The sequence below is a fragment of the Ziziphus jujuba genome, chromosome 5, assembly GCF_031755915.1.
Source record: "Ziziphus jujuba cultivar Dongzao chromosome 5, ASM3175591v1".
Taxonomy (NCBI): domain Eukaryota; kingdom Viridiplantae; phylum Streptophyta; class Magnoliopsida; order Rosales; family Rhamnaceae; genus Ziziphus; species Ziziphus jujuba.
Window position 1 is genome coordinate 26,314,517 of NC_083383.1, and position 23,901 is coordinate 26,338,417.

Below are 23,901 nucleotides of genomic sequence, written 5' to 3' on the forward strand. Positions count from 1 at the left end.
GTGTTCTTCAACTTTTTATAGTGTTTTTTTTTGTCAAGGCCTAGCTCCAATCTGCACGAAAAATGACAAACAGCAACGTGTATGCAATTTTTTGGGTGCTTTTACATATTTTTCCAATAAATCTAAGTTTACATATAAAAGTTGCAGGAAAAATAAATAAGTAAATCAATCAAGGGGGAAACCCTAATCTTATGATTAGCCTCCTTGTTACATCCCCAAAAAAATGCAAGCAAAAATCTACCATGGATGAAGGCCAAAACCAAATCATTCATTCATAATACCAAAAAAAAAAAATATATATATATATATATAAATAACATGAATAATAGGATCCTAGGTGCCATATATCTAATATACATCACATATACACGAAAAATAAAACTGTAAAAAAATGGATTCAATTTATCACACATCGATTCAATCATGGCTCTAATACCAATTGCTGGTATCATATACACAATGGAAGCCTGATCGAGACTGAATAAAGCATATGATAAATAACGTCATTATCCATTATTTTACTAACCTTTATATGTAGGACCTTCCAAACTATTCCCTAGTGACAGATCCGCATGTGGACGCACCTGATCATAAAAGAAACAAGAAGGTTAATCTGAAAAACACTCTGAAACTCATAGTTTCTATTTTTCTCTCAAGGTGTTTTTAATTCTCTACTAAGATTCTCAATTTCTAGAAAATAATATATAAAAATCTATTTTTTGTAGGCTAATAAACAGTGTATTTATACGCTGCTAACCCTAATCCTCCTAGGATTTTATAACACCTTGGGTTCAATTAATGGGTTCTTTCTTGTATCTTAATATCAGTTAAATGGGCTCTGTCATTTAATAAGCTAGTTTGGGGATCCTATGGCCCATTATTAATTAAGGCTCTTGATCAATGGTTTAGATCGCTTCTGAAGCATAAATCCAACAAAGCAAGACCACAACAATCAAATCAAAGATTGGCTTCAAGAACTTCAAGACGCTTTGTTTGATGGTGATAACGTGGTGGACAAGTTTCACATGAAGCTTTATGGGGTAAAGTTACTCTTGGGAATAAAATAACCAAAGCAGTTATGTTTTTTCTTCTCGAGCTCAAATAAACTTGTTTTTTTGTCTGAAAATGACACACAAGATAAAAGAAATGACGAAGGCTTTGGATGAGGTTAGAACATTTAGAACCCTTTAACTTAAAGGAGCACTTTCAACTTTCAAGCGACACATTACGTCATTTGTGTTGAAGAATAAGCTATTGGAAGAGAAGATGATAGGATAGAAATCTTAAAACTCTAGTTGGATGATGATGAAATTGAAGAAAGCAATGTCTCGGTCATTACCATAATTGGTATTGGAGGTTTAGGAAAAACATCACTTACCCAACTTGTGTTAAAAGATGAAAGGGTTGTAGAACATTTTGATCTAAGGCGCATAAAGAAATCCTTTATCACGATATGAGAAACATAAATTTTTAATTATATAAATAAGATTATATAATAAAATGAACTAATAGTTTAGATTTTTTTTAATAAAAATACTATTTATCATTATTAGTGAACAATTATCAGTGATATATATATATATATATCAGATAACAATTTAAATAATTACCATTAAAGATTACAATTGTATAAAAAACAATAAAGCTTCCAATTTGAATTTGCTATATAAGTTCGTAATCGTTACCAATGATACCAAACAACAATACTTTTTTTTCATAAAAGTTTATATATATAATAATAAAAATATGATTTAAATTAATTGCTCTAATATGATTAAAAAATGTAATAAATCAAAAATTAGAATTTAAAAAAAAATCACATCGTCTTTGCCTAAACTTTGTCCTTTAAACTATATATATATATATAAGGAGGTTTTATGATCAGCACATCCTGACAAAATCTTATCAGGACTAAAAATGTGCTTTTTTAATAAGCTCTCTTTTGGCTGTTGGATTAAACCAACAGTTCAGATTAGTTTTTCCAAATCTGAAATTCCCTTCCCTTAACATCCTAAATACAATCGCTCACAGTATCCATCGGTTTGAAACCCATTGAAATCGACTAGTGCCACCATCGATAGAGAAGAAGCACGTCCATTCAAACCCATCCCTTTGTTGAAGTGTGGCAATTTTGCCACTTGATGGTGCATGTCACCGGCTAGCATGCACACCTTGGTATCAAATCCTTTCCTTTTATGAGTTTATATTTCTTTGTATGTTTTTAATTGATGCAAGGTTTATTTTGATAATGTTTTGTGCCTAAGTTATGTATGCAAAATTATAGGCAAGATTATGCACAAAAGAGTAGGAATGTTATGCTTGAAATGCCTATGGTGCTGGATTCATAATTTCCAGCAACATAGTTCCACTATTTATCTTATATCTCAGGTTGCAAATGGAGTTTTGGGCTGAAATTTTGAGGGATGTCTACAGACATATATAGAAGACTATGGTTCAAATTTCAGGTCCAAATGACATGGGAAAGTTCATTTTCTATTCCAAACAGATTGCTGTATCTGATGGGCCCAGTATGCAGAGTATGGGTCAGTTTTGGAGCTGTTTGGCCCATGATCCGGTTCCAGAACATTCCTAGCTCTTGGAACAATATTTATTGATGACCAAGGATGCTTCAAACCAAGTTTCATAGGCAGATACAAAGGGAAACTAAGTAGGTGAAGCTAGTTTGGTTGTTTACCCAAACTAGTTAAACAATGGGAACTTAGTTCAAACCATGTGCCACTTTTTTCTATATTTGGAATAGACATGTTGCAGCTGGTTTTTGACTCTTTTGTGTATGAAAAGTTAGGTGTTGACCATTTTACTTTTTAAATTTCAAATATTTTACTCATTTTGTAAGCTCACATGCTTGGCATGTGTGAACTAGTTGTAATTTCAAGCTTATATAGTAAAATGAATGAAATGGCTACACATCCAAGCCTTATTTTCAAAAGCCAACGTGTTCCTCTTCTTCTTATCTCTTCTTCAACACCTTAGAACACTCTAGGAACCCTAAAAACCAGAATATACCATAACCAAAACCTAAAAACACAACTCACACACAACCATTCCCAAGAGTATCACCAAAAGCTTGCTTGTTGCTAACACTTCAAGCTAGCTTGCTCTTGGTCATAACCTTCTCACCCCAACAAAGTGGTATCAGAGCAAGGCATATTTTTGTGAGATTTGTGAGGTTTTTGGGCTGGTTCGTTCCTTGAGAGTGAAGAGATACTTGAAAGCACAAATATATTTTCATATTCCTTCATACTAGAAAGCAACATTCACATGACTTCTTCAAGTTTTTCAACTCCTTCTCCTCCTATCTTCAATGGGGAGAACTACAACATTTGGAGTATCAAGATGCAAGCCTACTTGAAGGCTTATGGTCTTTGGGAGGTCACCATAAATCCCCAAGAACCCGAGCCTTTGAGACAAGGGGCAACGGTCAACCAAATCAAGCATCATGAGGAGGAATTGGCTAAAGGTTTCAAGGCTCTCACCGCCATTCATTCTTGTATTAGTGATACCATTTTCACAAGGATAATGGCATGTGAGAGTGCCAAAGAAGCTTGGGACAAACTTCAAGATGAGTTCCAAGGGAGTGCAAGGACAAGGCAACATTTTGTGGGTCAAAAAGCTTGAGTTCCAAGAGAGTACCAAAAAGCTTGAGTTCTCAAGCAATTTAATCAAATATTAAGAGCCAATTAAGTGGGTCAAGAATCCACTTCTCAACAACTAACTTAACAAAGCAACATTTTGTTCTTGTCAATGAAGATAAATAGTTCCATTCAAATAATGCAGAGTATTTATCAACAAATTAAAGTAAAGCCCATTCAATAGAGATTTAAATCCATTTCAAAAAATGTTGTATATAGAAATTTAGTTTTTTAGACAATCATAGCACCTTTACAAATTTTTAACAAAGGATTAGGGACATTAGCTTTTTTGTTTTCCCCCTATACCACATCAAATGCAGAATTCTATAGCTAATCAAACTTTGTAGATCGCCAAGGAAAGGGATTATGAAAACCATAAATTTCCACTAATCTATTGCAGCATTGTTTATCACATCCAAGAAGTCATCCCTCATGGTACCAATGCATACCTGCCAAAATACGGCAAAATATTAGATGAGTAGTATATTAAAATGGTACAATTCTAAACTGAAATAACGGACTATAAGCAAACTATTTTTGACAAGGTCTCAAATGATGAAAACAAGATAGTTGGTGGGTATACAATTTCGGTACCGTCTACATGAGTTCCAATTATTTTTAATCGCAATTCACTATCCTTCTAGATCTTAACCTGCGAAGACCGAGACATCATTTTTCACACTTCCAATTCTAAACTAAAATTTAACAATGATTGGATTTATTTTGCTTTTCAAGATAAGCTAAAAATTTAAATATGCTGATCCATCTGAAGTTGAATTGTTTATCATATTCTCATATTGGAACTCCATATCATCCGAAATCATATATAATTTGAAGATAGTTCAACAATGGTAAGCAAGTTACATAGCTCACCATGTTTAAATAACCAAATGAAACGTTAGGGAATTAAGAAAGGGAATAAAATACCATAAACATTATTGACTTAGTGAAGGATGAAGATTAAAAAAAAACAAAAACACTGAGATCACAAAACCAATTTTCAAAACCATCTCAAGACAATACACAATGAAATTGAACCTACAGCATATTAAGAGGATTGTCAGAATACCTAAAGCATTCTATTTGTTGTTTCTTAAGATGAACAAAGTGGTTGTAATTTAACGTTATACCTGCAAAATTAAAACCATCAGCTTCAGATTCAAATTCCAATTCTTGTTGAGGATTATCTTCAAATTGTAAGGACTTACATAAAAATAAAAATAGTATGCACATTAATATAGTATTCTAACTGCATAAAAATAATAAATAATAAATGTATAATTTTCTTGAAGATTATTGAGGACCAGACAATTTCTTTTATCGTGCGATTTTTCAATTTCTTCACATCCATTACAATGTCGACCTCTATACTTTACAGCATTTGTTGCCTTCTCTTTTCCACCTTTTATCTTCTCCCGCATCCTTTTGTCCTCATTTGAGATGGTTCTTTCAAAGTTGTCTCATAAATGTTACTACCTTTTCAAAAATTCCTCCACTTTTTGTGGTACCAACTAATCTTATCAAGTAGAGTTTCAAGACCATCTTTCACAATTACACTTATTTCTTTATTTGTTATAGCTTTATCAATGACTTTTGAAGCAAGTTGGAATAGTTTTGCTCGCCACATAAATATTGAACTGCCTTTTCCATTTATCTCTACCTTATGCTTATCAAAGATTAATTAAGATTTTGCAACTTTAGTCCACCTTTTCATGATATATTAATTTGGCAAAGAAATATTAACAAAGAGTTGCAAGTATGCCAAAATATGTCTACGTGGAATTCCTTCACTCTCAAATTTCTTAAAACTACATAAGTCTAAAACTTTATCATAAGCAATTTTTCGTACTTTAGGAATCCTTCCATTTGTTCTACTCTCAACCTTATACATTTTATGTGTGTCATTTTCACACATAAGTTCTATTAAAGTTGTTAAGCTATGCCATAACTAATCTTAAAACTTACAAAAGGATCTTGCACCAGCCATTTGTTTTTCCATTTCCAATGGTAGTTTCAAAAGGGGCTTCTCATTAATATCAACACGATCAGCATCTAATTCTTCATGACGTTGATGTATAAGTGTCTTATTAAGTCGAAGTATAAAATCCATCAATGAGTTTTTTTTTGAAATATACTTCTTAAAAAATGCATGAGAGCTTGCTACACGTTGACTGCTTGACATTCCAACTGGGAGTATATGATTAGTATATGTAGACACCCATCTTGAATGCATATCAAATACTGATTTTAACCAATCATTATCATATGAGTTTGTCTTCTCAATAATAATCACTCATTTTGTTTCAAACTTTTCAGGACATTCTGATTTTCATATGCATTTTTGAAAGTCCTTGCAAAAATTCCTATAAGTAACTGCATCTGTCTGTATAGAAAACTTACCAAGTACGTGTTAACTACAATACCTGTGAAATGTATTTGGTAGGCTCTGAGCCATAGCCTTTGTCATTGCAGGATCTTGATAAATGATAATTAGTTTTGGGTTGTTGCCAATCATGGTCTTCTACAACAACTTAAATAACCAAACAAAAAATTCAATTTTTTCATCACTTAAGGATGCACATAAATAGGACTATTTGATCATAATTGTTAATCCCAACCAATGGTGCAAGTATCATACTATACTGATTAGTATTGTAAGTTGTATCAAATACAATTACATCACCATAACATCCATAAGGTCTTTTAGAAACAAAATCAGCCTAAAAAAATGCTCTAGTTAACAATCATCATCTGTATCTATTTCGAAAATGAATGATGGATCCCTTTCTTACTCTGTTAGAAAATATTCTTTCAATAGTTTTGTATCTTGTCCTGTCATTTTATTACGCAACTTAGTTTTATGGTTATAGATATCCTTCTTTATACATCCAATATTCTCTACACCTCCAATTTGAAATTCAAGAATGCTTACTTGTCGGTGAGTTATTACATTTACTAGTAAAATCTAATGCGTTAGTATTTTTTGGCTTCAAAAACACTACGATATGACCTCAAAAAATATACTCTTTCAGGGGTTGCTAATAGATGACTATGTTCTAGAATAAATACAATGATGACATATTTCCCCAATTTTGATTTGAACACAGCAAGTTTTGCCCTACAATTTTCTCTTACTATCCCTCGATACTTTTTTTTTCCATCAACTTTTTTATAAGATACTCTGAAAAGACCCACCCCGGGAACCTTCCCAGGATCCCTCGGGTGGCCCCGCCTAGTGAAATCCCACTGGACAATCCTTAGAGAATATCCAATGGAATCTCATATTAAAACGTGGACAACAAACACAAGCGATAACAATAATACCTCAATATGTATATAAAAAAAAAATGAATAAATCCACAATAGCATAAAGTCTACAACCGGCCTACTGTACTATAGGCCATAACTACACGCATAAGTACCATGGTCTCTACTGAGTCCCATATCTAAAATCAGAGCATTCTAAGAGTATCAACGAAGTCCAGGAGTACAAATAAGTAATAAATAAATCTAAAAGATAACAGTAGATAAAGGAAAGATAAATACGGCTGCTGTTGTGAAAGGAACAAAACGATAAGCTGAGCGCGAAGTAGACTGCTACTAGCTGCCTGGGCCTAGGGGAACGAATTTAAAACAATAAAACGTAAGATAAAGAAATCTCAGTGAGTGGCATAGTATAATAGAAAAATAATAATTTATTTCTGAAAAATCTTTCTCTCAAGACCTCTCGTTCCACTCGTTTGAAAAGTTTTCCGTTTAAAAATCATTTCACAAAACCCAAACTTGTATCCCGATTTACTATATCATAAAACCGATACTCAAATATAAAATGGACGATCATTGTAATATTATAAAATGTCTCAAATCAAGATATAAATATTTGAGCATAAAATATAATAAATACAGTTCCACCAAATAAATATGAAAATGCAGAAATCACCACAATGTTTGTAAATCAACAATATGTTCAAACGTACACAATGTACCAAACGATGTACCAATCTGTAACCCGTGAGAGACACCCATCTCATGACCCTCAATATACGAAAGGTGCCGTGGAAATATCAATTAATTGTCGGGACGTACCCAACCTCACGGTCCGTGGCAATAATAAACCGTTGGATGATACCAATCTCATGGCACCGTGGTAATAATAATAAACTGTCGGATATACCCGACCTTACAGTCTATGGTAATAATAGATAACCGTTGGATGAAACTAACTTCATGGCACCGTGGTAAACCCAGCACGCTGTAATATAATACTGAACAAAACTCTGGTACTATACAGTACATCAATCTAAAATAACCGATACAGTATCCTACCGTATTATAAATTATAATTTAATATTCACGCTCAACCGCTTGTCTAAATATTTCAAAAAAACTTCAAATCATGATTTCTTACTAAAATAAGAAAATACCACAGTGAAATATATTCACTATAAACCGATTTTAAGCATCTAAAAATTTATAAAATATTTGAACATACTTAAAATCATACAATTTTTATTATGCTTTCTCATATCGATTAATTTCCAAAGTGATTTAAAACCTCAATTCAAATACCAAAATATTTAAATACCACAAGTTCATTCATGAAATCATTAGAATTGCCAAACGTTTAAAATATTGACAAAAGTCATATAAAATTATAACACATATACGTAAAAGCAGATCTTCATGTATCCATAGAATGAACATTCAAATCAAACGATAGGTATAAGTAAAATACTCAAACCACATATATATATTATACTATATACCCAAAACATTTTTAAAACTAATAACCACTCACAGTACTGTAGATGCTCACGCCTGCTCCTCTACAAGATCGCCTCCAGGCTCAACTCGAGTGCCTGTAATATAATAAAATATTTCTTAGGCTCCAAACAACTAAACCAGAGACACTTGTATAGCCCAAATATCTCAAGATGATTTACAGTACTACAAAATTGCATAAATTGGACACCAGACAGTCTAATTATACCGCGTGTCCTTAGGACCCGGTACCTAAAATTGGAAATTTTCACCCGAAGCCTAATATTTCAAAATCGAACCACTTAATGGGTCCTAATAATATCCAATTTTACTAATTCAACTCCAATTTTAACTAATTTGACTTATTTTGTCCAAATATAGTCCCCAACTTATCCGAAAATTAACTAATTGACCCAAAAATGGAAAAATTATCAAACGACCTCCAAAATTCACAAACTTTATATTGATGGAAAGCCCAAGAGACAAGGAACCTACTAGTATGCTCACCTTGGTCCAAAGTTTCCTCCGGCGGCCGGAAAATACTATTAAAGCATTGGTCGAATTTTCTATTGTTGGATCTTTCAAACGGTGAGGAATCTAGACAAAATAACCACGGAAATGAGCTCAGAGGGGTCGAAATTAGTGGAAAAGGTGCATGGGTTGGCCTGAAACGGCCAAGAAATGAGAAAATCCGGCCACCCACTTCGCCGGACGTTGCGGATTCGCCGGCCCGATCTGGGCGCGTCCAGCTCACCTTCAAGTGACCTTTCTAGTTGGATGGCACGTGTAAGTGGTGTTTGGCCGGAAATGGACAAAACGGCGGTGACCTGGTTCGACGGTAAACGGGTCGAAACGATCCAGTTCGGACCCACGGGTCTGAGGAGAGAATTTATTGGGTTTTAGGGAAGAAATTGGTATTTTGGGCTTTATTTCTTGTTTGACATGCTTACCTAGGCTTATATAAAGCCTTGGGTCACTAACAAACAAAAACTGGGGACTGGCTTGGACACTGATTTAAAACTTATGTTTAAAATTTCTCAGAACCATAACTTTTTTATCTGTAACTCAGAATTTGGCGTGCCACCAGTCTATGAACTCTTATCGATGAGATCTACACAATAGTACCTCAGTCAAACCAAAAATATTGGCTATTGAAAAAGTCAACTTGAACTCATATATTGTTCACTTGGTCAAACTTGTTTAATCATATATATTTTTTTGTACGGGGTGTTACATACTCCTTCCTTATAACATACAAATTTTTTCATTATAACTTCATTGGTATCTTTACATCTCCTATTAGAACTACGTCGAACACTAAATCCCGCCTCGTTTGAATAGTTAATGTAAAACTAATGAATCACATCGATTGAATCAAACTTTAGTCTCACCTTTGGTTTGCAGTTTTCTGATACTTGGGGAATGTAAAGATCATCAATGGAATTCAAATATGACAGTAGTGATATGTTTTTTCAACTCCTATAGAATGATTAATTGCTTCTAACTCTTCATCATTTATGCTAACATCTAATACAATAAAATCAACATTACATTACTATCATATTCCACATGATATAATATACTTACATATAATACATATCATATAAAAAGGAGAAAGATATTTCAGAGTAAAAACTATTCTTTACTTTTAGTCCAAATTATGGAAATCAAGTTCTGGCTTAGGTCCTTAAAAAGAAAAGGTATTAAGTTCTCGAATACTAAATTTATTAGCCAATGGAGCTTTGAATGGCTATAAGATAAAATATTAATCAACCAAATATATTCTTAAATCTGATAAATTGAAAAAAGATAGAACTACAGAGCTAAATGCTAGATAAACAATTAAGCAAAAGATTTCATCAATATGCATAAATCAATAACCAAGATCAACCTCACACATCCACACTTTTGCTAACAAAGGTTCCAGTAAGTTCCGAACTTATAATGATCAAATTTGCTAACAAAAACTTCAATTAACAAGTATGAAGGACATTCAATTTTATTTACCAAAAGATTGCAAGAGAAATAACTTGTGATCACATTTTCCTTTATCCCCTATTTTCACTACCCTTATTTTTACTGAACTCGGCTACCATAGTTCAAAAAAACCAAGTGCAACCTTTTATATTTAATACAAGATCAAAGACCATATGTGGAAAAAGCTTAGCTATCCTTAAGTAGGACTAGTTCAAGACCAGACATACACATAATATTATATAACAAATCTCCTACCTCATAATTCAAGTTCTTCACAGCAAGGTAAAGCAAAACAAATAAAAAGACAAAGTTGTTGGGAATTAAATAAGTTCATTTGGTCTTATCTTACACGATAAGCACTACACTCCTACTAACATGACAAAGTACAAAAACCTAGGTTCAAATGTATGATATAATAAATAATTGATAATAATATCCAATTATGATTATTTTTCTTCTATAGCTTTCCATTCTAAATTAATTCTAACCTTTGTCACTGTAAAGTATAAAAAAATTCTTGAAAGGCAGTCTTATAGTGTATGTAAAAGTAAATTTGCCCTGTTCCAAATGGAAATTTTTCGCTAAATTTGCTGGAATTATTAAGAAAAAGTTTGTAAATTTACAATAATTACATTCACAATGACAAAGTAACATTTCAAAAAGTACGGCCATGGCATGTCAAGCAGTTCATCAAACAGGTATATGACAAAAACCAAAATAAAAATGATTGGGATGAACCTTCGCTTCCCGCTATTGGAGATGGATTCTTCCTCCGATGGGTTTTTCTCTATCAATGGTTTTTTTTTTTTTTTTTTTTCTTTTTCTCCTTTGATGGGTACTTCTCCATTGTCAATGAAGGCTCTCGATGATTGGTTTCGGACGAATGGGTTTCCTTTGACTTCTATTTGACATTGAATTCAGGAAGTGGGCGATGGTGTTTGGGATGCGAAGGAAAGGGAAGGGGAAGGAAGCTCGCGAAGTTTTGTTGGGAGAGAATTTCGAATTTGAAGAAGCTAATATGGACTGTTGATTAATCCAACGATAAAAATTTAAAAAATAAAAAAATAAATAAAAATAAAAAAGGCTTAAGAAGAAGCGCATTTTTTATCAACCTCTCAATGTAAATATATCATATAGCAAATTTCTAAGAGTATCCATGTAATATTTTATTTTTCATTGTTTAAATAAATTGAAAGTGTATTATAGTCTTTGCAATTTATTCTTACCCAGAGACTAAGGGCATTTATGGTATGGGCTTTAGTGAAATGTACCCTTTATTACGGGGTATTAGTGCGCTATAAAGAATACAACGAAGTTCAAAACAAACACAAAAGACAAGGTTAATATTAAATATATCCTAGAAATCAACAGGTTGCTATAAAATAAATTTTGTCTACATAAGTTTGCGAGAAGCATAATCACTGTACTTAAAGAATATATATATATATATATATAAATATACACCAAAAACAATGAAATTTTCATCCATATCTAAGCATCTCTGCATATTAAAAAAGTTAAGGGGACATATTGAGAAAAGAAGAAAGAAATAGCAAAAGAGATGCTAGTTTCTGTATTTTTTGGTGGGTGTTTGGTGTTGTTCTTATATGTTTATGAATACTTAATAATGAAGCCAAAAAGGCAAAGATCAAAGCTTGAGAAACAGGGAATCAGAGGGCCTTGCCCTTCAATTTTCTTGGGAAATATTCCAGAAATCAAGAATATCCATCTCAAGCTTCACTCAAAATCAACAGAAACGGCAATAGAGGCTCACCATGAACAAGAGCAAGAGCAACCCATTATTTCAAATAATATTTCCCATGATTGGCCTTCTACCATCTTCCCTCATCTCAAGCAGTGGCAAACTCAATATGGTACTCTCTCACTTTCTCTCTTTCTCTTCAGCTACTTGATCTCTGTTTTGTCATTTCTTACATAGCCATTTTTGTGTTTTTAGAATTTGAAGAGTTTTGTTTAGAGTTTTTACTTTTATTCTCCTTATCTATTTCCGTACAATAACATTGTTATTATTTTTACCGTGCAAAAACCTTTATTTTTTTTATTTGTGATGAAAAAAAGAAAAACAAAAAAACAAAAAAACAAAAACAGCAACAATTTATGGTCTATTCTTAGAGTTTTCACTTTTTTTTCATTTTTCTTTTTTCTTTTTTTTATTTTTTCCCAGAGAGAGAGAGAGAGAGTAGAGGAAGACAAAACACTGGGTGGTGAGGAATGAGAGGATAAAGATAGCTAAAGAGAGAGAAGAATTGATAAAGGTATGAGAAAATGGAAGTTTGAGGAAGACCTAGAGAAGATCATTTTTGTAAACCGAATAGACCTTTCACATTTTTTGCTTGTAAGGCTTAATCTTCTAGTAAATCAACTTGCAGGGTATGGTATTATAACTTCCAAAAAGAGGCATATTAGATAAAGAAAAACCACTAGTGGGGATCAAATATGAGCAAAGATCATATTGTAAAGTGGGTTGATATCAAAATTTGGTAAATAACTTGCTCTAAAACTAAGTTCCTAAACAGCAAACAGAAGAAAACTGAGAAATATTTACCCAAAAAAAAAAAAAAAACCGAGAAACAGTTGAAAGGACTTTAAGAAATCATGGTCATTATGCTGTTATTAAGGCATTTATACCACTCAGAGCAAGCTAGATGGCAAGGATAGGAAAAATAATTAATTAAATAAAGTCAACAAAAGTTGACTCATTGCCTTTGTTATTATAGGTTATAGAGATGAGCATGCTCATTCAGGTATTAATATTTATTATGTAACTGTGGGACAGGGCCAGTTTTCATGTATTCAACTGGAAGCATACAGATATTATGCATCACTGATGCAGAGATGGTGAAGGAAGTTAGCCTGTGCACATCGTTGAACTTAGGAAAGCCTTCTTATCTATCCAAGGATCGTGGACCGCTGTTGGGCCAGGGTATTTTAGCTACAAGTGGATCCATATGGGCTCATCAAAGGAAGATTATTGCTCCGGAGTTATACCTTGATAAGGTTAAGGTAAAATCTCCCTATGCTTAATGTTGTGAATCTTGTCAGTGGATGAAGATTGTGCTTGTTTTTGTATCTAATTTAAGCTAAAATCTTGTTTAAGAGCATGGTGAACCTAATGGTGGACTCTACAACATCATTACTAGAATCTTGGGAGAGCAGAATCAAAAGTGAGGGAGAAATTGCAGACATTAATATAGACCAAGATTTGAGAAGTTTGTCCGCCGATATTATCTCAAGAGCCTGTTTTGGTAGCAATTTTTCTCAAGGAAAACAAATTTTCTCAAAAATCAGGAACCTTCAGAAGGTCATGTCCAACCAAACCATCGGGGTTCCTGGATCAAGGTACTACTAAAAATCCTTTTATAATACATTTCAAAACATCATGCATGGAGTTTCTGTGTTAGACTCATTACTGTAATCATATTTTAGTGTTTTGTTATTTGTTTCACAGCATATATTTTGCTAACAACATTTGAATGAAGTAGACATACTTTTTATATGTTGTGCTGACAAACATAAGTATATAAAATCATATAGATACATGCCAAACAAGAGCAATAAGGAGATGTGGAGATTAGAGAAAGAGATAAAATCAATGATATTATCAGTGGTGAAACATCGAGTTGAAGCTTCTTATGAGAGGGACCTTTTACAAATGATACTGGAGAGTGCCAAAAATTACAGTGATGGCGATAGCCTAACTTTAGGAATAACTCGGGACAAGTTCATTGTGGATAACTGCAAGAACATATACTTTGCTGGCCATGAGACCACTGCCATTGCAGCGTCATGGAGTTTGATGCTTTTAGCTGCGAATCCAGAATGGCAAGATCGTGCTCGTGCTGAGGTGCTTGAAATCTGCAGAGATGGAGTTCCAAATGCTGATATGCTTCAAAGCATGAAAACAGTAGGCTCTATTCGTGACATCCAAATTCTTTGATTTATAAAGTTTATATTTCTTCATGTATACACCACCACCCAAAATGATGGTGAGTCTGTTCTGTCTTGAAATCCTCACAGCTTACCATGGTGATTCAAGAAACACTGAGGCTTTACCCACCAGCAGTGTTTGTAGGAAGGGAAGCCCTGGAGGATATGAAGCTCAAAAACATTTTGGTACCAAAAGGAGTGAACATTCAAATTCCAATCTCAATGTTGCATCAAAACCCCCATATATGGGGCCCTGATTCCCACAAGTACAATCCTGAGAGATTTCAGAATGGAGTTCTCGAAGCTTCCAAAATTCCTCATGCCTATATACCATTTGGACTCGGAAATCGTGTTTGTGCTGGCCAACACTTGGCCATGATAGAGCTGAAGGTGATTTTATCTCTTATACTATCAAAGTTTTGCTTTTCTCTGTCACCAGCATACCAACACTGCCCAGCTTTTAGGTTGGTTATTGAACCTAAAGATGGAGTTAGACTCCATATGAGAAGACTTCAACTTTGGTGAGAAAACTGACCAGACAGTTTGGAGCAGTAATCAGTATGTTATTGGATGTCCTTGTAGCTCATATAAATATGCTTTTTATTCTCCTTGCTTTGTCATGTAAACAACAAAAAATGGAAATTCACAATTACTGTCTTTGTTGGCTCTCATGCTTTATTTGTAGAGTTCATGCATTAAAAAAATAAAATAAAATACATAGGAAAGAATTAGATTATGTAAGGCTGATGGATCTGATGGATGCAAACGATGCTGATATGATAAAGTGTGCTTGTTAAGGAGTATTTGTTTTCGAGCTTTGCAAGGGAAATTCTAATTGCAGTATTATTTGGAAGACGCGTGTATAAAGTCAAATAAGCTTCATGTGCAAGAAACAAAAAACTCACCCATTGTAAAATAATCCTTCTTACACAATAGAAACTTGGGGCCGCTATAGGGCCCATGTATTCCATCTTCAGGTGGTCCAATTCGGGCCCATAAAAAAATGATCATTGCACCTATTAACTAATTGGAACTACTTTTAAGAAATAAAATAAAATATATGTGCTAAAACTTTTTTCCTTTTTTGTGCTAAAAATGTGCTTAAACACTTAATAACTCAATTTCACACTTTAAAAAAAAATAAATAAATGATCGGTTCAATAGAATACTTCAGGAGTAATTTTTCACAATTTATGAGCATAAGAGAGACAGTCAAATAATATTGAAAGAATTGAAAATCAATTTCTAATAATCAAAATTGTTAACCACCTCCAAATTAGAAGACTAGGTCAGTGTTTTAATTTATAACTCAATTGAGCAAATGTTTTTAAAATAAAAACATTCAATTTCAAAAATTAAAAGTGTTTCTTAACCCAAATGTTCCCTTTTAATTTTATTATATTGTCATTAATGGACTAATTTGCAAATTAAAATGACAATAACATTGCTAGTGGTAGAAGTTATATTACAATGTGGTAGGGAATGATTATGATTTCAGCTACTTGGCAAATTGATTTCTTGATAATCACATGATGAAATTACAAAAACAAAATAAATAAATAAACATAATACAAAGCAGCCAATCATTGGAGAAGAGTTGCTTCACATGAGATACTTTAAATCCACCGAAAGTTTCCTTTGTATGTTATTTATTTCATACTATGGGATTAAAAAAATGTTATATTTTGGACCTCAAACGATTAATTAAGAACCAGTTGAAATTAAAAACATTATTAACTGCACTAAATACAGCCAGGTAATCAATTAACTTAATTTGACAAATATTAAACCAGTTAAACAATATCTATGATGTCGACCTGACCATTATTGTGTTTTTTTATTGCTTCACAATTGAAATGCTCACTAATAAGAAAAAGTAAAAATTATTGAAGGAAGATGACAATTATTATATCCAACAACTATAGAGAAACAGGAAACGACCAAAAAGATACTATACAGTAAAAACAGAAAAGAGAGAGAGAGAGAGAGAGAGAGAGAGAGAGAGAGAATATTAATTTCCATATGACATAATAGTTTTTTTTTTTTTTTTTGTTTTTTTTTCCCTTTTTCTTTGCAATGCAAGTGAAGTAATAGTTAAATTAAAATATTTTGCTCTCATAATACTCTTTCACCAGATATATAGATCACAATAACTTAATTAATTAACACTTTTCGCTTAAGTTATTATAAACGAACTTATGTATTTTTTTTTTTCTCTCTCATAAGCTACGTTATATAAAATATCACAAAATTGTATTTTATTTATTTATTTTTTAAAAATTCATTGTACTACTATTGATGACATGGAACTGAATAAATTATAGTATATTTATATTTTATATTTTTGTATCAATTTTTATTTTGTCCTGACCGTCCCGAAATCCTGGCTTCATCCTGGGAACCCCCATAAAATGAATGTTCAATAAACTAATAACCTAATTTTAAATAATATATATATATATATATATGTATTTTTGGGTGTCAACTCAAGCTAGTGTACTATTATTTTATTTTATATATTTATTTACTTTTTACCTTGCTGGTGTGGTAAATTGAAAAATGATAAATGAAAAAAGGAAAAGTGTATTAAATTGAAAACCTCATTGGATGCATAATCACTATTTTTTTATAAAATTATTTAGAGCCCAATAAATCTATAAATTACTAATTGACTAGATATATATAAGAAATAGCACAAACATTCATAAAATATATTAAAGAACTTTATTTTAAGTCATAAATGTATTTTGGTCAAAAATAAATATTTATTTATCAATTGATTAATAAAATTATTTACTGATCAATAAAGAAACTACTATCTTAAAATAACAAATTTTTTGTTCCCAAAAATATTAGTTTATAGGATCTATGGTAATTCCCAAAAATTTTGGGCCATCAATGTTGAAGATTACACTATAAGCCCAATTAAAATAGGTAGCAAATAGACACCTAAATATATTAGTGAGCAAAGGGAGACAGAATCCTGATGCTCCAAAAAAATAAAAAAAATAAAAAAAAAATACTGAATCGACAATTTAAAAGTGTGGATATGAAAGATAAATCACTAAATCAACTTTGCTCATATAAATTTTAAGCTTGTCCATGTTCTGTCCAATATCAATTTTCATACACTTGAAAATAACAAAGGGCCAACATTTGGGCTTATGTGCACATAAGTTGGATATGCCTCAAGGGGAATTTGGTCCAATGCCCTTATTTTAAAGGGCTTAATGAAAAATACTCCTTTTTTTTTAAATCTTTTTTGTCTACCCACATTTTTTTCAATATTTCAACTCTACCCTTACCCTTTAAATCACTTACAATTTCTTTCTTCCTCTTACCAGTATCCCACCTATCACATTTCGTATCTAATTTCCCTCCCTCCCCCCCCCTCTCTCTCTCTCTCTCTCTCTCTTTATTTCTTATCTGTTTTTTTGTTATTTTATTTGATATTTCTTTTGCTCCATTCCATTTCCTTTTCCTTCTTCTCCACATGATTCTTTTCCCTCACTCTCTCTTTCTCTAGGATCCATTTCCCTCTTACAATAGGAGCTCTTAAATTCTTCCAGCAACTTCTTTCCTCTCCCGGCGACTTTTCTTTCTCATCTTCACGGCTTCGGTTATCTACAGAACTTATTAGTAGGGCAAACGGTGGTCGGAACCTATGCCATGTCAACACAACCCCTTTTTGCAATCTTCCCTCAAACCTATCCTCACTCACGATACGTGTTCTTAGGGAAGATAACAAACCAACCACAGCAGGTAAGCATTGCCCTTTCTCCTTTCATCCCTTTTCGACTTTTCTCGATTTAGAAATTCTGTTCTGGTTTATACTTTGAATGCATGAATAAGGAGATAGTATTATGTTTTAGAATTCCATCATTATCATTAAGCTGTTAAGTAGAGCATGTTTTTTGCCAATGGTTATATGGAAAGCTTTGGTGCGGCAGAGGTGAAGATTTTTCTTATGGAAGTTTAGCATGTCATTCTTTACAATGACCCACTAACAAATTTTTTCATCAAATGTTAAAAAGTTAACCAAGTCTTTTTTCATTAGTTTTCATTATATTATCACTTTGGACCTGGACTTCCAATTAATTTATGCTGGCCCTTCGGACCTGGACTTCGTCAGTGGATATGTTTCATAATAGGGTCCTATAGATTTGGTGGCTAATTTTCTTCTGTTCTAGTGTTTAATTGGCCAAATTTCATATTCATTATGTGCTCTTTTTTATATTTTCTTTTTAATGCTCATTCTTGATGTGATTTCTTGAACAAGCTATTGGTACTTCAAAGAGGCATAATGAATTAAAGAAATTGTTTTCCCTATAAAGTGGATACACTAGTCAAACAAAAGAAGAATTTGTGAAAGAACTAAAACTTTAAGCAGCCGTACAAGAAAATACATTTTTCATAACTATTATTATGATAATAAGTGTTATTTATTAAATCTGATTTCCATGTTCTGTGAGGTTTTTGTGTTCCTCAAAAGGTGTCATTTACATATATTCTATACAGGGGAAAGATGGGCGCATCACTTCACAGGTCTTCAAAAAGACAGGCAATACAATTAAAACCTCCATACCTTATGGTAAAAATTGTTTTCAAAATCTTTTTATTTTGCTTTTATCTTATGAATACACTTATTTATATGGTGAAAACTGACACTAACTTTTGTAGCTTGTGCATGTATGTTTCATTCTAATATAAAGAGAAATCTACCTCTTATTTTGTACATGTACTTTATCTTATTTTATGTTTCTCTTGGTTATTTATTAGCGTGCATTTCTTCCTCCATATTCGAAGTACAATTTGTTTGTAAGTTATGTCCTGTGTCCACTGTCTTCTTAGTGTTTACTCGTTGAAATTTATCTTTTAAGCATATCTTGATTTTGCAGCCCTTTTTTGACATGTTTCGATATGGAGGACCTATTGCATCTATGCATTTAGGTAGGTATGAGTTGCTTAATTTGTGTCCTCATTCTGATTGAATATTTCTGAATATTTAGTTTTACCTTTTTTCATTTCTTTGCCCTATTCTAGGCATGCTCTTGTTTCTTCAAAGATAAAGACTGCCAAGTAGAATGCTTGATACAATGTCTTGAAGTAACACATCAGAATACATTTTTCTAGTTGAGTTGTTGAAGAACTTTTTATTTTTCCTTTTTTACTTAATCATGCTTTTCTATTGTTTGATAATATTAATTTTAAAAGTCAAGATGTTCATCCTTTTTGTTGATTGATAATTTAAGTTTCTTCCAATGAGTTATGGGTGCATTGCACTTTATGTGATTAAAAATAACCTCAATACGTTGTCTTCCGAGGTTCCTACACAAGCTACTATAATTGGCTACTGCACAAAATATCATATGCATCATTGTGGTATATATTCATACAAATTCTTTGACATTAGCATGAAGGTTGAGTGAAATCCTTTAATGAGTACATAGAAGAAGGAATTAAGCAGATAACCTTGAAGAACTATACAAGAAAATTTATGTTGTTGTCTGTGCTGATCCCACGGTGAAGAAATCTGATAAGGAACCACCCAAGGGCACTATAAACGTTTATGGTACACTTCCCTATCACCTTTTTGATTAAAAATTCAAAACCCACCACTTATTGGTGGAACATTTTCTCAAAACTTTATAATTTTTTATTCCTATTTCATTTTTTGGTTGCAAACCCCATTTTACGTCATTTCCTTGTTTTTTTTTTTTTTTGTTTTTTTTATTGTGAGCAAAGACTAAAAGAACCAAAATAATGGTAATGAACATAGAAATGATAAAAATAAACAATAAGCATCCCACTTACTATTTCATTCTTGTTAAAACTATATGTTTTCTTAAAGCTTAAATTTTTGATGTTGATAATTATTTAATGTTAACTAGTCTTATGTTTGAATGTGCTTAACCTTATATAATGTTGTCTAGCAAAGAAAATATTTAGTTTAAATCCTAAGCCAATATCTACATATGTAATTTTGTCTAACATATATGTTGTACTTGGGAAGTGGAGTGAGAAAATGGAAGTGAGGAAAGTTGAAGCTAAAAAGTTGAAGCTCTGAAATTTGGCTTCTCATTCTAACGGGGAACTGGAGAAGTAATAGAACTCGACTACAAAAACTATTGTCAAATATTTGTTAAGGCTGTTGAGTGTTTGCACTAATGCCTTTTAATGTTTTCTCCAAAATAGTTTTGTCCTACAAAAAATTGGAATTCTGAAGCTGTTGTTAATTAGATTTTCTATATCTATTCTTCAAGTTTTTGAGTCCACTTTCAGCTATTCCTTTGGTAGCTTTAGTTGGATTTGGGCTCTATGAGTTAAGTTTTCCTGGGGTAGTGTTATTCTGCAGCATTAATCATGGTTTACGAAGTGAATTGTTTAGCGATATTGTTTTCAGTGTCTTTCTTTGAGTTCTAAGAATGAGTTTTTCGATTTAAAGTATTTGCATTCATACCGCTTCATAACACTTAATATCCAATGTAAATGCACTTTGTTTTTCCTTTATTTTTTTGTATCAGCATGCATTTTTCTTTCTATTTTTATTTATATTATTATTATTACTTTAATATCTTTTATTCAAGTAAATTATTCTTGTGTCAAAGAGATACTTCACAAATATTGTTCTCCATTTTCTTTGTTGATATTTTTTGTATTTATCCTCTTCTAATTTAGTCATTTCTCATACATGTTTATTGATTTAAACAGTCCATTGGGGCTTTCATTTATTGATTTAACTCAAACTCCAGTTATGATGTTGTGGAATCATTTCCCTCTGCACTTCATGTTAAAAGATGCAATGATAGGTTAACGTATGATAATAATAGAAAACTATGGGAGCTGTGCAAGGAAGACATTTTATATGAGTTCCTCGGTTTGGCTGCGAATCAATTATGCTTTTTGGAACTTAGCCACCACTATATTATCTATTGTATTGACAAATACACACACATTAAGGGGAAAAAAGCCAAGAAAAGATATTAGAAAATAGGCAAACTCACAATGAATGTAAAATAAGGTGTTCATATGAAAAAACGAGTAAACCAATTGAAATTGCACAAATAGATATCAACATTTACATGCACTTCAAAATTTAGATGTTGCTTTTCCTCATTTTATCATTAGCCAGACTAAAAAATTTAGATGTTCTGAATTTTGGAGGTCCATTTGGTTCCTATATTGGTCAAAGTAGTGCAATATTATTATTACCTATATTCTTCTTGTTCAGTTCATATTTGCTGACCTTCAAATTAAGGTCAACATTGAGTTCCTTTCATTGTTGTATATTTGTACATTCTACACACAGGGAGTTGGCATTTTGATCTCTGACTTGGTTGGAACTATTAATGGATCCTCATTATCTATATAACAATGTTCAAATTAATATCTATGCTTTAGCTTTCTACTTTATTTTACCGAACCACAGAATTTCCACCTTTATCTAAGAACCTTTTTTCTCCTGTGCACTTAATAACTAGTTTTTAGGATTTTAAAAATTAAGCAATTTATTTGTCACATGTTCTGAAACAGTGTTAAATTTTAAGAAATGCTCAATCCTCCCTGCTATTTGTTATGTGGGATGAACTTTTTTCTTTTTAGGGTGAAAGGAACTAGTGGAAGATTATTCACCCAATTTTATTTGTGTTGTCAGCATATTATGATATCATCAAGCTCTTCCACTTTAGGTTTCTATTCAAAATTGTAAGGACCACAAGGACCACAGCTGTTGTGGTTTGGATTATTGGTAGGTCCATGGTAGGAGCCACATTTGATGATTATTATCTTCTTGGGGACATATTAAATGTTTTATATGAGAAGTCTACTTGCTGTTGATGTTTTATGATATCTAAATATCCACAGTTATAGTCTTTAGTTAACTTTTAATGCTTTTATTATGTGATTACTGTGTTTAATATTATATTGGTTTTGTTATAATTTAGCAGTTTTTTTTCCTTGCATTAGAAGGCATGGTATGTTATAATTATCATGAGGAGGAAGGGCAATACTAGAGTTTGTAATGTTTTTGAGCTGTTTTGTTTGCAGACATGATTGAAGAATTAATCAACAAGGGGTATGAACGTTGAAATAACGCAGCTGCAATGCAAACTCTTGTTACTAATTGGTTGGAAAATATCATGCAAGAGTGCTCAAATAATGGCAGAGGCTTACGTGTTATTCCATTGAACTTATACGAGTTTCAAATTGTTGGCTATGGCATGTTCGTTTGAGTAGTCAACTTAGAAAATAAGACATGCTCATGCAAGGAATTCGACATTGATGGATTTCCTTGTGTCCATGCAATTGAAGCATGTAAGCATCGACATATTTCTCCATATATCCTTTGCTCAGTGCATTACTAAGTTGACTCACTCTGTGACGCATATTCGGAAACCATATATCCACTTGGAGATAAATGTCAGTGGCATGCTCGAGATGATGTCATAAACCAGCTTGTACTTCCACCTAAGATTGGCAAACAGTCAGGAAGACCAAGAAAGAAGAGAATTCAATCTCAAGGAGAGGAGCATCTTCAATATAGATGCAGGGTATGCAAACAGATTGGTCACAACAGCCGATCATGCTCGGCCGCCGTACCTCTTGATCGCACTACCAACCAACAGCACCATTCAACTGAAGGACCATAAATTGCTCTACGCTATATTAAGCCAATGGGGGCATGTTATGCGGTATTCATGTGTTAGGCAATGTAGTAGGGAATGCAATTAGTAGCTCAACCGCTAACATGTATTTTGGCATAATAGATGTTGGTTTTATGTGTTGCTTTGTTGGCAAAGTCATCCGTCGTATTGTGTTTTTAAAATATCATTCTGTGTTCAGGTTTTTATAGGTTTCTTACTGTTTCACGGATGCTATTACTACCCAATGGTAATTACCGATGCATCGTTGGTAATTGACATTTGTCCACCGTTGTAAAAAAATCACCACAATTCCATCCGACAACTTCAATCGTGTGTGTTTCCACCGAGAATATGCTAAATCTAGCTTTATTAATGATAATTGTTGACAAAGTAAGAGAAAAAATGACATTAATAAGTGAAAGCATTCAATTTGTAGTTGCTGGAAAAATTACCGTAGGTTTTATCGCTAATTACCGAAACCCCTATGGTAATCACATTTTACCAATTTTTTTGCCCCCACAAGTCCCCTAATGTGTGTTATATGCACAAACATGCAAAATATACATTTTTCAATCATCTTAAAGAGAAAAAACCCCAAAAATTCTGAAAAAGTTCTCAAATTGGGAAAAAAACTTGATCACCGTAAGGCCTTCGGTAAATACCGATGAAACCTACGGTAATCAGTTTAAACTTGCTGGAAAAATTACCGACGATTTCATCGGTAATTACCGAAGGCCCTACAATAATCATATTTGACAACTTTTTTGGCCCCCATAAGTCCCTTAATGTGTGTTAAATGCAACAACATGCAAAATATACATTTTTCAATGATACCAAGGAGAAAAAACCCAAAACGTTATGAAAAAGTTCTCAAATTGGCAAAAAAACTTGATTACCGTAGGGCCTTCGGCAATTACCAA

General features: G+C 32.6%; 1 protein-coding gene and 2 long non-coding RNA genes across 3 annotated transcripts; 2 read left to right on the top strand and 1 right to left on the bottom strand.

The window, feature by feature from the left end:
* Positions 1 to 6,993: 6,993 nt before the first annotated feature.
* Positions 6,994 to 11,446, bottom strand: LOC132803874 (uncharacterized). The gene is made up of 3 exons (XR_009639120.1): positions 11,130 to 11,446; positions 8,452 to 8,512; positions 6,994 to 7,267 (listed from the first exon to the last, which is right to left on the bottom strand). It is a non-coding gene; the product is annotated as an uncharacterized LOC132803874 (long non-coding RNA).
* Positions 11,447 to 11,860: 414 nt separating this feature from the next.
* On the top strand, positions 11,861 to 15,020 carry LOC107421371 (cytochrome P450 714C2-like). The gene is made up of 5 exons (XM_016030600.4): positions 11,861 to 12,265; positions 13,189 to 13,415; positions 13,510 to 13,751; positions 13,947 to 14,316; positions 14,430 to 15,020. Exons 1-5 carry the CDS (start codon positions 11,953 to 11,955, stop codon positions 14,862 to 14,864), a joined length of 1,587 nt encoding a protein of 528 aa, XP_015886086.3. The 5' UTR covers positions 11,861 to 11,952; the 3' UTR covers positions 14,865 to 15,020.
* Positions 15,021 to 17,727: 2,707 nt separating this feature from the next.
* On the top strand, positions 17,728 to 23,360 carry LOC112491925 (uncharacterized). The gene is made up of 3 exons (XR_007241379.2): positions 17,728 to 18,101; positions 18,858 to 18,930; positions 22,386 to 23,360. It is a non-coding gene; the product is annotated as an uncharacterized LOC112491925 (long non-coding RNA).
* The last annotated feature ends 541 nt before the right edge of the window (positions 23,361 to 23,901 follow it).

Excerpts from the sequence above, each read along its gene's own strand:
- LOC107421371 (XM_016030600.4), top strand. The coding sequence starts at position 11,953 with ATGCTAGTTTCTGTATTTTTTGGTGGGTGTTTGGTGTTGTTCTTATAT. Across the intron at positions 12,266-13,188 it reads GCAGTGGCAAACTCAATATG|GGCCAGTTTTCATGTATTCA; the intron begins GTACTCTCTCAC and ends ACTGTGGGACAG. Across the intron at positions 13,416-13,509 it reads TATACCTTGATAAGGTTAAG|AGCATGGTGAACCTAATGGT; the intron begins GTAAAATCTCCC and ends ATCTTGTTTAAG.